This window comes from Musca vetustissima, unplaced genomic scaffold, assembly GCF_032173495.1.
Source record: "Musca vetustissima isolate MV318-11 ecotype Yass unplaced genomic scaffold, APGP_CSIRO_Mvet_v1 utg39050, whole genome shotgun sequence".
NCBI classification, from domain to species: Eukaryota; Metazoa; Arthropoda; class Insecta; order Diptera; family Muscidae; genus Musca; species Musca vetustissima.
This window is the reverse complement of record NW_026886967.1, coordinates 36979-51623: the sequence shown is the minus strand read 5'-3', so window position 1 is coordinate 51623 and position 14645 is coordinate 36979. Positions and strand designations below refer to the sequence as shown.

Below are 14645 nucleotides of genomic sequence, written 5' to 3'. Positions count from 1 at the left end.
AGGCGCCATTATTTTTTTTTTTTTTTTGCTTATTAATCATTTTTTGATTAAAATCTTTTTTTACTTTGACAATTCGTTGTATTTCGAAAAAAAAAATGTTATCAATTGTGAGTTTATTTAATTTTGTGTTGGGCGATAACGCAAATAATTTGCGGATTAATAAAACACAATCCGTCACAGTACCTCATTCTCCTGATTAATGTGGATTTAAAACGAAATTGAAAATACAACAAATAGATCATAGGGTTTGGCATGATTAAAATATTTTGAATAAAGCGGAACTATTATGTATACATATGTATGGATTTCTGTACCAATTTCGTAATACTTTTTTTTAATATATCCGGACAATAAGAGGTGTTATTGGATAATCGTGCTAAATTCTTCATTATTAAATAATAAAATTCCACTTTCGGAGAATGAAGTTAATGAAACACGGGTATTACATTAGGTATCAGTGAAATTGGCTCCACGTTGGGCGCCAATGCAACGGTTGTTTGAAATCAATGCTTTTTTATTACTCTGCTCAATCTTATCAGATGGTTACTATGTATCGTGTTTGAATGGAGATTTCGAAATGGGTGACTTCTTGTATATTTTTTTAGATCTCTTTTATACCCTTTTCTGGGTTCCATATGTGTATATCGTTATCGGTAGTATTATTCGACTCCTCGTTCTATAGGCACGGTTTGTTTTTGTTTCACTCCTCTCAACCACATTCCCATATATATACTCTTTAATAAGTCTCCTCATTGAAGAGACTTAATATGAGAGCGACAGAGAGAGACCAACTCCAATGTAATTTACCGAGAGTTCAAAGTTTAAGCTTCAATCTAGTTTTTTTGTGATTACAAAGAAATGACAAAACTTCATTTCTGTTTACTTTTTTATTCTTTTCTTTTATTTTTCGACATAAAATTTATTCACATTTGTTTTCATTTTAATTGGCCTTTGAGATGGGTACGAATTTGATTTAAAGGTCGGCACGTCGTTGTGGTTTTTTGATGCAAATATGCACGAAGAAGAAGAAGCAGCAGCATGCAATTAATTTACGAAATACAATATGAATTGGCAATGTTTCTATGACGTTTTGTTTTTTTAATTTATTTTCTTCTTTATTTTATTGCATTTAAATATTGTCGTTAATTTTATTTATTTATTCCCTTTTGGTTATTTTGATAATTATTATTTTGCAATTTTCTTGTTTAATGTTTTATTTATTTGTTGTGTTATTTACTGAGTAATTAATCCGAGAGTTATAGATCATTTGTGTTATATTTATTCTCTCCCCACACTCTCTTTGTGTGAGTTTGACAACGCGCAATGCCGCCGTCATTTCAATAAAAAATATTATTACCGTTGTTGTCAAAAGTTAAAACAGAACTGTTGATCATTTTTATTTACGCGGTTTTTGTTCCGTCGTTTCAGTCATAAAAATGCTTGTTTTTGTGTGTTTCACTTTGGGGCTTTGTTGTTCTTTTTGTTTGTATTTTTCTTGGTATTCTCTCTTTGTGTTAGAGTAAGTGTGCTTTTTAGTCTCCACCAATATCAAACACACAAATAAAATAAAAACTTGTTTCACTTGAAAATAAAAACAAAAAACAATCAATGCTCTTTGTTTTTTCATACTCGTATAGAAGGTGACGAAAATAAATGTGGTTACCACGATCAGGACTAAGGAGAAGTTATTGCCGAAATATAAAGGACCTTATGTAGTGAGTAAATTACTATCGAATGACCGATGTGTGATAAAAAATTGATTGAAAATGTTTTTCCGTTTTGGGAGCAACATATTCCCGGAATGCTTGCTCCGGAGTACGGAACTCCACCAAAGACTCCTCAACGGCAACCAAATATGCAGCGTTGCTGTTCCCACCCCTGATAGTTCATGAATGGAAAGAATATTATGGTCGCGGCTACAGCTGTAGTCTACAATTTCATTGAGATTGGTTTCCTGCACCGCCGCGACCATAATATTCTTTCCATTCATAAACTATCAGGGGTGGGAACAGCAACGCTGCATATTTGGTGATGGTTACAATGTTCTGAGGATGGATCCCACTAAAAGTGCAGGTGGGGGGCCTAGCATTCCTCATGAATCACTCTGTTCAATACAGGCCTATCTCGCTTGACTCTAGTAATACATTGAATAATGTAATGCATGGGGGTAGCAGTTAAATGTGGTACTGCCGAGATATAGGTACTTAACGTGTACATACCGCCGGTTAATAGCTGTGAACCGCGTTTTTTGCCCAATATTAGTTTTCTATTGCAGGGCAATAACCGTCTGGTGTTAGGTCATTTCAATGCCCACCATCAGTTGTGGCATTCCGTCATAGATAATGACGAGCGGGGAACAGTGCTGGCAGAGTAAATTTATATCTCCACGTTTTGCACGGTAAATGAGGATGTCCCAACCACAATAAGGGGAGTGTGTGACAGTTCGCCAGAAATAACCATTGTGTCACCAGGTCTGATAAATAACGTCAACTGGCAGCTCGTCTTTTCTCTTGGTTCAGATCATAATTGTCTCCATTAGCAGACCGCCCTGCAGATTCCAGGGTTAGGGAACTTACGTTGGACGTTAACAGATTAGTCGCGGAGTATAAGAGGAATAAATGGTTTTAGCAACTGAACATTGGTACCGGAGTAAGAAAACTGTGTGAAACGGTTAAGTCGCTCTCGAACCCTGGTAATAAGGATGATAGGAACTCAGTTACATTTAACGACGAAACTGTGACCGATCCGAAGAGATGTGCAAGTTATTTTAACTGACAGTTTGTCGAGCATCCCGAGAGCGACAGGGCGAAGAGAAGAGTACTTCGTCGTATAAGATCTTTTCCAACCGAGGAGGTACCACCACAGTTCACGATGAGTTAGGTTTTTTTTTCCTTTCTTGGAGAAATTACACGGTCTATGGAAATTTTACAGTGTAAACAAAAATATGTCATTTTATTATTTTTTAAATTTGTCAGCCCTCCGTTTTTTTTTTGCTTTGAAATCCTTATACAGTAGTTTTGATTTAGCTGCCTTGTACATAGCAGCACTTTGGATTTAGCTGCCCAAAATACACTTCTTTGGTACTCTAGATTCCCTTTCAAATATTTTGTTTAAGCGCACTTTTGACTTTCCTGCACAGAAATAATTGCAAGCGTTGTTTGTGCAGGTAAGTCAAAACTACTGTACCTCTTTTCGAACAATATAAAGCATGATTATGTTTGAAATTTCTATTCAATATGTTATATTATATTTTGTTTATAAATAACCTGATTGAATTCCTTTTTTATGGAACACCCCATATTTTGCTTTTTATTTCTTTTTTTCTCATGTTGAACAACGGCGCGACAAAGAAATATGAGCCTCAAAGAAACCTGCTTATCGTTTATTGAGATGTCAGGCAACAACTACTCACTTGAACATGAACTCTTTCGCTCTCTCCCTTGCTCCATAAATATCTCTCACACACTTCGCAATGCAACAATTTGTTGATAACCTTGTCACTCACTCACCAAAAATAGATGCTCTCCTTTTGCTATGGTTGTCATGAAACGTCTTCTTATTACAAGTGTTCGTTTCCCCTCTAACAAAATCAATCGGTTTCCTTTTTTGTTGTTGTTAAACAAGATTAATAACAACAACAAATAATCGATGATAAATGTTTCTTGGAGTAATATTAATCTCATTTATTATTTTGCCTTTCTCTCGAATGTGCTTCGATTTTTCCTTCTTCGGATAATTGTGCCGTCGTCCATGGCTCACTCGTTGTCCACTTTGTTTCATCTTCTTCATGTCCGATTATCTCCCTGGTATGACTTTAGTTCGTCTTATTTTTTTTTGTTTTATTGTTCTGGTAATGGTTATTTTTGTTGTTGTTCTTTTTAATCAATTGACTTCCGATGTGATGGAAGAGAATATTTGTATGAATGGATAGATCAGTGGATTGGTGAGAAGGGGTCAGCCATGGGTTGTTTTGTTTTTGTTGTGACGATGGGGCTTTTATTGTTATTGTTGTTGCGGTTCTTTTGTTTGAAAACAAATGCTGTTGCTGCTGCACATCAATTGCATCAATTTTTTGAAACAAAATGACCAACTGTTTTTTTTTTTGTTCTTCTGAGATAGGCGTACGAACATAGACAGTCTGGTCCCATTACAACAACAATAACAAAAAACAATAACATTAATAGTGCCAGCAATCGAGAAAAGTCATTGACATGATTATCATTGATAAGGTAATTGTTGTTGTCTTTTTTCTTTCTCAGGTTGATAATTAGCATGGGAGACACGAGGGAGAGAGATCAATATAAAGAACGGTTTACAGCAGATCGGACAGAGAATAACAATATGTGTGTGTCAATGGGTCTTCGGTTGTTTCAATTGAATGTGCATGAGAGTATGCCGTTATTTACGTTCACAAGAGAGCACGCGTGCGAGGTTTTGCCTGATGTGGATTTACAGAGTTTAGTAAAGAGAGCTGTGTATTTACCGTATTAACGAATAAATTTCACAATTAAGAGAGGTGTATTTGAATTGAAATGTATTGGTTATCGAATTGACGGATGTAGGGATATTTACCTTCACAATAGGTCTGTTCAGTTGTAAATGTATGACAAATAAACAATAATTGTTTTCAAACAGAGAAAATGTCCGCCAACTCAGTTTACCTTACCTCTACCCAACTTTCGCTCAGTCGTTTGCAAATCATCACACAAAAGTATGAATACCAAACAAAAAAATACAACCTTTTTATTACCCAAAATAACAGTAATTATTTGTGTGTGTGTTTGTAAACAGAAAACAATTGCATAATTGAAATATGAGAACAAAAAACTAAATTGGTATACAATGCTTTCCAATTGGTGGGCTGTGGAAATGCCCATATGTTTGGAATTTCATTCGAAATTAGGCAATGGGTCAATGGCACTTCCGGTAAAAAGGTAATTTCTCCAAAAGTCTTATTTGAATTGTTGATGTGTGGGTCATCATAGCAAATAAATTCAACACTAAAGCTATTTAATTGTATCAGTGTAAACCGTGTCTAAAGGGTTGAATTAAGCGGAAAGGGGGTTAGTTGTTGAAGTTAATTAGCAATATATTTAATTATCGAGAGCAGAAGTCAACGAATTTTGACCGTAGAAAATTCTATAGGCCAACAATCCGTTTTATTTTCATCCACACCAGCTCGAAATATTTGTCGGAGACTCCATAAAGATAACATAGTAATTTCACTTTTCCTGTCTGTCGCTTCAAATAAGGACATAGCTCGCATTGATTAAGATTGAACTTTGGAATTATCATATGTTGCTAATATGTACTTCAAGTGATGATTGGAATTGAAAATTGGATACAAGCCTTATGCGATTTTTTCGACCTTAGTAACCGTAATTTGGTATTTTATTTTTTCAGAGAATCAAAAAGCCTCTTCAACCCGGCCAAAGTTAATGACTTTTTTTTTTTGTAATAATTTTGAAAAATTCATATTCAGTTTATTTTTAGTACCTAAACTTCGATAAGAAAACATTTCATTTATTTTCGGATGTGTGATTTCTTGTAACCCGAAACCATTTGTTATCATGTTTAATTCGGAATGCACTTGCATGCTGTGGTTAATGAGGGGATAAAGGTTATTGCCCACTTAAAAGGCGACAGCCATAAGCTTTACGGAATTTTTTGCATGGAAGACCCACAGAACATCCATGAATATTGGAGACAGATGAATATCCAGGTCCTTTGAAGACCAAATCTTCCCTATGAACAGAAGATCCAAGTATTCTGTGAAGAGAAGATCCAGCTTTTTCGATAAAAAGAAAAGCCAGATGGACTGACAAAAGTCTGAGGCCTTCTTATGACAGAAGGCCCTAATCTAATCTCTGGACAAATGAACCAGGTCTTCTAGAACAGAAAATCCAACCATGTTTTTATAGACATACAGAAGACCCCCAGGCATTCTTAGACGTCCAGGTCTTCTATGGACGGGACTGCTTTCGATAGAATGTCTTGCATATGTTCAATGTACAGGAAATCCAAGTGTTCTAATCTAGGACCTTCTTCTGACCTATGTATTTTATAGACAGAAGAACCAAGTCTTCTTAAGACAGAAGGCTTAGTTGTTCTATAGAAAGACTCAGGCTCAGGTCTTCTATGGACGGGACTGCTGTCGATTGATTACCCTGCATATTTTCAATGTACAGAAAATCCAGGTCTTCTATTGACAGAAGATGCAGGTCTTCAATGAACAGAACCTGGTCTTCTAAAGAAAAAATATCCCAGTCTCTACATCCAGAATCTTCTGACCTATGTATTTTATAGACAGAAGACCCAGACTGTCTTAGGGGGGAAATTTCAGTTATTCTACAGTAGAATAACCAAGTCTTCTTATCGTAGTCTTTTTATACAGATGGCCTAGTTATTCTGTAGAAAGACATATCAGTGGGTCGATTCACTATCAAATTTAAACAATTCTCAAATCGATTAAATATTATAACGACAAAATAAACAATATTTCAATTCTATAACAGTGTTTAACAACAGTTGTTAAAAATATTGTTAATAAACAACACCAAAATATTCGAAGTTAACTTATCGACAAATATTTTTCAATACTGAACATGCCTTGTTTTGTTCTGAATTTGTATGTATTTTGTTTTTAAAATGTTCAAAAATAAAAGCTTTTTGAAAGTTTATTGACAATTTGTCTACATTTTTACAGAATAACATTTTCGTTACTGCAAACGATTTTATGTGTAGACAAAATTGTCGATTGTCGGATCGTTATAAGTTACTGAATCGACCTACATGTCTTCTATAGACGGGACTGGAATACCCTGTTTTTCTCCAGGTCTTCTACAGACATCGGGGTCTTCTCAACCACAGAAAAACCAGTTCTTTATTAGTCAGAACATCCAGATATATCTTGGACAGAAAATCCAGGTGTTCCATAGACAGACCCTGACTACAAAACTGAAGATCTTCAATAAATAGGAGAATCATGACTTATATAGGCTTAAAAATTAAAAAATTCAAAAGGAGCCTAAAAAGGCCCTTTTTGTCCTCACCCATTATAAACCACAAGCTCATATATATCCGACTAATATAAAAATCAATAAGTGTAGATTATGTACACATAAATGGCAAAAACATAATAATAACAAAAACAACAACAAGAAATTTTCAAGTTGAACTGTCACCGACCGACCGCCATCATCGCATCGCATCATAATCGTAATCATTCTCAATTTATATGAGACGTATTTTAATTTATTCGCGGATACAACAGACAAATTTGTTCCACACAACAACAACAAGAAAAAACACGACAAACTAACATAAATGACCGACGGCGGGCAGGCCTTATCCACAAAATGCTTGGATGGATGGATGAATGAACGACAAGCAAGCACATCCATGGATTTGTTTGCCAGACACATTTTTTTTTTTTATTTTCAAGTCATTGGCTACTTGAAAGTTGTCAGTCAGCTAGCCAGCCAGCCAGGCACAACTGCTACTGACAATGAGCAGTACGAGTAGCAGCAGCAAGTACGGTTTGTGATAATAAAATTGTCGACATGCCTTCTACAAAGCTTTAAAATTATGTTTTTTTTTGTAATGGGTTATGCAAATTCCGACATTGTATCCGTTCTCAAGTATACATTTTTGAAAAAAAAAAACCATGCACTCTGATCGGATATTCCTGTACAACTTGAAGATAAATGGCTGGTTAGACAGACGTATGGATGCCTTGCAGTGTAATTTACACCACTCTCTAATTTGAAAAGACTGAGATTTACAGGTCAAGTTCAAAATGATTTGCTTAAAAGCTAATTTGAAGAAAGACATTCTGTTTAAGCATGCTGAAGATCACTCTGAACTCATTGTTTTGACATTGTTCTAAACATGCATTTATTTATTTTTATTATTAAGTTGCATATTTTCTTGATATTAATTTGTTTTGCATTTTTGTTGTATTTTCAGTATTGCAATGGCGGTGATTTAGCGGATTATCTGAGTGTCAAGGGTACTCTGAGTGAGGACACGGTTAGATTATTTTTAATCCAATTAGGTAAGTTGTTTTTTGAAATTCCCCAATGTCGGATTTATGGATTAATTTTGATATTTTTTCTCTTTGCAGCTGGTGCCATGAAAGCTTTATATACCAAAGGAATTGTCCATCGTGATCTGAAACCACAAAATATTTTATTATCGCACAATTATGGCAAGACACTGCCAGCACCATCAAAAATAACATTGAAAATAGGTAAACAAATTTTGTTTCAAATTTTTAAAATAGTTAAACCGTATATAAATGTTTAATATTCGACTTTTCATACCTGTAAATGACTGGTAAAATCGAAAAAAAAATCCGTCTTAAAGGCTCAAAGACTGCAGCGTTACGAATATCTTTATAAGGAATACCCATGTCGTGTATAAAATAAAGACACATGTCTTCTATAGATAGAAGATCCGATCTCCTATATACATAAAACTTAGGTCTTCGAATGACAGATTTCCTATGTACAGAAAACATAGGTCTTGCAATAAAAGGTATTTTTTCCCAGATATTTTATGGACAGACTAGCCAGGTCTTCTATGGGCAGAAGACGTCGATTTTCTATAGACAGAAGATCCACGTCTTCTTCAGGAAAAAAATCCAGGTATTTTATAGGCAGAAGACCCCGATTTTCTATGGACAGATAAACCAGAGCTTCTTTAGACAGAACATCTATGGTCTTCTATAGACAGAAGGAAATCCAGGAGTACTTTCTAAAATGTGCAGAAGGACCCCACGTCTTCTATAGACCAAATACTTAGAATTTCTATATCCAGAAGAGCCATGCCTTCTATGGATGGAATACTCATGTCTCATGTGCAAAAAAAAGTCCAGGTCATCTATGGACAGAAGAACCTGAAAATTCAGTCCTCATATAGACGGACAACTCAGGTCTTCTACAAAAAAATACCTAAATTTTCTATGGACAGAAGAACCAGGACTATTGACATAAGATCCATATATTTTATCGATAGAGGATCCAAGTCTTCTTTAAACAGAAAAAATACAGGTATTTTTAAGACAAAAAATCCAACATTTCTATGACTGAAAATTCAGGTCTTCTTTAGACAAAAAACTCAGGTCTTCCACGGACAAAATACCCAGATTTTCTATGGACAGAAGAATCAGGTCTAATGACAAAAGTCTCAGATCTTCTAATGGGAGAAGATCCTTGTATTCTATGGACAGAGAAATTAGGTCTGCAACAGGTCTTGCAAATATGTGTACCAGTCCTTCATATAACAGTAGATCCAGCTATTCTATAGGCAGAAAGAAGAGCTGAATCTTCTTGAAACAAAAGAACCAGATTTTCTATTGATAGTATAAACAGGTCTTCTACTGACGGAAAACACAGGTATTTTAAAACAGTAAATCGAGGTATCCTTTAGACGGAAGAACCAGTTCTAATGACCAAAATCTTAGGTCTTCTAATGACAGAAGGCCAGATTAGGATAGAAGAACAAATTATCTTAGACCTTTTAATGGGAGACGACGCAGGTATTCTATGGACAGAAGAAGCAAATGTGGGTTTTTAAGGAATATTTTTTCAAAGGTCCACAAAGGCGTGGATTTTTAAAGAATATTTTTTCAAAGGCGTGAATTTTATAGAGAATATTTTTTCAAAGGCGTGAATTTTATAGAGAATATTTTTTCAAAGGCGTGAATTTTATAGAGAATATTTTTTCAAAGGAGTGAAATTTTAAAGAATATTTTTCACGTTTTCTTACGTTTTGTGGTTATTTTAAGTATTTGTATCATAATTTTTTTATAATTGTATACAATTATATTTTTGTCGCCCAGTGTATATGACAAGAATTTTAGAAATATTTAATTCAAATCTTTCTAAATGGAATTTCGCTCTCTCTCTCCCATTTCAATTGCAGCTGATTTTGGTTTTGCTCGTTTCCTTAATGAAGGCGTTATGGCTGCCACCTTATGTGGTTCTCCCATGTATATGGTAAGTTTCGATGGCGTCTTTTGTTTTAATAAATACTATTTATTAATAATATAATTGTTGTTTTTTACATTTCCTTTAGGCTCCCGAGGTGATAATGTCATTGCAATATGATGCTAAGGCCGATTTGTGGTCATTGGGTACCATTGTCTATCAATGTTTAACGGGCAAGGCGCCATTCTATGCACAAACACCAAATGAATTGAAATTCTATTATGAACAAAATGCCAATTTAGCACCTAAGTAAGTCAAACGGACCAAACCCCTACACCTCCCACATTATACTTTTCATACTAGCTAGCTACATATGTTTCTACTCAATCATTGTACCTAGTAGCAACATAAATGAATACCCTGCCCACTGCCCGCCACAGAAATCATTTTTTTCCTGGGCTAAAAATAATGATTTAAAATGCGAAATTATTCATTCATTCATCAGATTGTTTTCTTGTTGTTGTTTATTTTGAATTTGTTTGTATTTATTTTTTGACGTCTTGTTTTGTTTTCTCTCTTGTTGTTGTTTTTCGTTGTTCTTCTTAATCTAGAATACCCAACGGAGTGTCACCCGAATTACGTGATTTGTTATTGTGCCTGTTGCGGCGCAATGCCAAGGACAGAATTTCATTTGAAAGTTTTTTCAATCATCGTTTCTTGCAGGGCAAAAAAGCGGCCACATCACCAGGTAAGGAATTGCTGCTCAAAATGTTTTTAATTATTTTGAAATGTTTTTTTATTTTCCAGCGGATATACCAGCTTCATTGGCTATGGGCACCACACCACCTACCAAAGCGAAAAGTCCATTACAGCAACAGCTTGAACAACAACAACAGCAGCAGCAACAACATTTACAACAACAGTTACAGCAACAGAAACAGCAGCAGCAAAAACACCAGCTACAACATCAACGTTCCGATGCCGATGAGGATTTGCAAGATGAAAATGCTGGTAAGGGGTCGATAAACTCTGTGGTGAAATTAAAAAAACGGGCTATCTTAATAAAAAAGGAATAATTTTTCAAGGTCCTACAGAGGCGTGGATTTCTAAAAGAATATTTTTCAAGGTCCTACAGAGGCGTGGATTTTTAAAGAATATTTTTTCAAGGTCCTACAGAGGCGTGGATTTTTAAAGGATATTTTTTCAAGCTCCTAGAGAGACGTAGATTTCTTAAAGAATATTTGTTGAAGCTCCTAAAGAGGCGCAGATTTCTTAAATAATGTTTTTTCAAGCTCCTACAGATGCATAGATTTCTTATAGAATATTTTTTCAAGCTCCTATAGAGGCATAGATTTCTTAGAGAATATTTGTTGAAGCTCCTACAGAGGCATAGATTTCTTAGAGAATATTTTTTTAAGCTCCTACAGAGGCGTAGATTTCTTAAAGAATACTTTTTCAATCTCCTAAAGAGTCATCGATTTCTTAAAGAATATTTTTTCAAACTCCTAAAGAGGCGTAGATTTCTTAAAGAATATTTTGTCAAGCCCTCCTAAAGAGCCATAGATTTTTTAAAGAATATTTTTTCAAGCTCGTAGATTTCTTAAAGTATATTTTGTGAAGCTCCTAAAAGGCGTAGATTTCTTAAAGAATATTTTTACAAGGCCCTATACAGGTGTAGATTTTTAAAGAATATCTTTTTCAACGATTATTCTTCTTTTATTTGCAGTTTCTGTAGTTGAAAACCCCGCCATATGTGCCACCATTACAAATGTCGGCATTTTATGCGAAAGTGAAAATAATACCGAAGATTCATCGGGATCTCATGAGGATTCGGATGATTTCGTATTGGTACCCAAAAATCTTCCAGAAGATCAAAATGTTAAAGACTATGAAAAGAAGTAAGTATCGCATTCTCTCTCCCCATCTCTTTCTTATAAATATACTAATCACTCTCTCCTTTTTTAGACATTCCAACAAACAACAGACGACAGCAGATAAAAATGCCGTTGGTCAAAATCAATCAAGTCCTCCAAGACCCAGCACTTTACCAATTTCCGAACCCAAGCCGGTGCCGGCTCCAGTGCGTCGTTACTCGGCGAATAATCCAACAAATGTGGCGGCAACAACAGCTCCGGGAACCTCACCCATAGATAAGAATCATGTACGCTATCGGGCCGAAAGTGATCAAATTTCGTCACCCAAGCTCTCCACAACTGCACCTGCAGCATCGGCGGCCCAACCCATACCACGCTCTCAGCCAATTAGTGTAAAGCAGAGACCTGATCATCGCAAGAGCAGTGTCAGTAGTGATATCAATTCCATATCACCACCGGCTGTACAATTTGCCATTGGCACACCACCACAAGGACGTCACCGATCCACATCGGGAGGTTCCCTTTCGGAAACACCACCCCCATCGGCGCCATGCACTTGGCAGGTGAGTCCTGGGGGACAAACCCAATCGCCACTCAGACGCTCCGGACATAGTTCACCCGTGCTTCCGTCCGCATTAACTAAGCTACCCACATTGGGCAGTCCCACCTTGATGGTGGCACCCGGTTCGGTGGGATCTCTCGGCTCCGGTAATGGATCATCATCGGAGAATAACAATCAACATCCCATGTTGGGACCACGTGCATTCACACTACCCGAACTGGGGGCCACCGGTGGTCTACAAAGTCTCTTGGATACAAATGCCGCTGGCGGTGTTGGTGGCAACGCATCCGATGTCCATCATCATTTGCATGCATTCCATGCCCCCGAACTGTCAGAGGAGACTCTAATGGATCGTGAACACAATGAAACTCTATCGAAATTGAATTTTGTTTTGGCTCTAACCGATTGTATACAAGAAGTGGCCGATTCTCGATGTGCACCGCTGTCAGCATTGATGGCGGCCGCCTCCAATGATCAACCACAAATCCCACCGCATGCCCCAGAACATTGTAAGAGAGCGGAACGTTTAGTGTTGTTGGTGAGGGCTTTGCAGCTGCTATCATCGGGTCTGAACTTGGCCTCACAACAACTGAGAAGTGGCAATTTGAAACCTTCATCGAATGTTAAAAATGGTAAGCGAGAAGATAGAATTTCCAGGGAGGATGATAATGTTATTAATTAATTTTTTTTGGTTGTTTCTTTTACAGCTTTGCTTACCATGAACTCCAAATATCGCAGCATTTTATTTGAATCGAAGAAATTAAATGGCACTGGTCTCTTGCAAAAAGCCAATGCATTTAATATTACCGCAGATAAGATTTTATATGATTATGCTTTAGATATGGTAAGGAACTTAATGGACTTAACTTTCGATATATGATTTTTTATTAAATATCTTGTTTTATTTTTTCCAGTGTCAAGCAGCAGCCTTGGATGAACTGCTGAGTAATACCAAAAATTGTTTTGAACGCTACAATACCGCTCACATTCTTTTACATTCGTTGGTCCAGAAATGTAATCATCCACAAGATAAAATGCTTTTAAATAAATGTAAGTAGACCGGACCAGAAGAATATCCGCCAAAATTTCTAAGGGGCGAGATATTAGAAAATAACAGAAGGAATTAAAATAGGGGGAACTATGCTGTAATGCAATTAATTTTTTTAATAGTTTCAAGCTCCTAAAGAGGCGTATACTTTTTAAATAATATTTTTCAAGCTCCCACAGAGGTGTAGATTTCTTAAAGAATATCCAGTTCCTTCAGAGACGTAGATTTTTATTTAAAGAATACTGTTTCAAGCTCCTAAGGATGGGTAGATTTATTAAAGAGTATGTTTTCAAGCTCCTATAGAGGCGTACATTTTTTCAGAAAAATGTTCCAAAACCTTAAAATATCGAAATTTAGAATATGCCGTTCAATGGGGGCTATTATCAAAAAGTGGACCGATATAGTTAATATTTGATAGGGAGATTTTTCTTCTTAACGATAATTCAAAATATCAAATTACAGTGAATTCTGTTGGAAAATGTCTTTAAAATCATCTAAATAACAAAAAAGAATTGTGCAGTTCAATGGAGATTTTCTAATAGTTCGGCCGATACTGATTGTTTTTTGTAGAGACATTTGCTACTGGTTGAGAACCAAAAATAAAAAAATTACAATGAATTGTGTCCGAAATCGAAATCGATACCATTGTTCTTACAGAGCCGTAGATTTCTAACAGAATATATTTGCATGCTCCTATAGAGGCGTAGATTTCTTAAAGAATATGTTCAAGCTCCTATAGAGGCGTAGATTTCTTAAAGAATATTTTTTTAAGCTCCTATAGAGGCCTAGTTTGCTTAAAGAATATTTTCAAGCTCCTACAGAGGCGTAGATTTCTTAAATAATATTTTCAAGCTCCTATAGAGGCGTAGATTTCTTAAAGAATATTTTTTCAAGCTCCTATAGAGGCCTAGATTTCATAAAGAATATTTTTTCAAGCTCCTATAGAGGCCTAGATTTCTTAAAGAATATTTTTCAATTAATTTTTTTTTAATTTCCATTTTTTATTTTACAGATCGTGATGCTGTGGAAAAACGCTTAAATATTCTGCAGCAACAAGGTTATATTTATGTTACCGATGAAAATTCGTAAACGATGTTTTGAGTTTTTATTATTTTGGAAAGAAAAACAACAACAAAAACAACCGAAAACGTAACACGGAGACACAAATTTAATACAAATGCATCAAAATTTGATTATGTTTAAGAAACCCAGAAAAGAGAGGAAATCGC

General features: G+C 35.6%; 1 protein-coding gene across 1 annotated transcript in view; it reads left to right on the top strand.

Moving 5' to 3' along the window:
- The window catches only part of LOC133334469 (serine/threonine-protein kinase unc-51), a 45251-nt gene extending 30746 nt beyond the window's left edge, over positions 1–14505 (top strand). Inside the window, 11 exon segments of the mRNA XM_061542762.1 lie at positions 7969–8056; positions 8126–8251; positions 9928–10001; positions 10081–10241; positions 10544–10686; positions 10689–10943; positions 11659–11830; positions 11898–13000; positions 13076–13212; positions 13283–13418; positions 14429–14505. Coding sequence (XP_061398746.1) covers positions 7969–8056; positions 8126–8251; positions 9928–10001; positions 10081–10241; positions 10544–10686; positions 10689–10943; positions 11659–11830; positions 11898–13000; positions 13076–13212; positions 13283–13418; positions 14429–14505 — 2472 coding nt within the window.
- Positions 14506–14645: the final 140 nt, after the last annotated feature.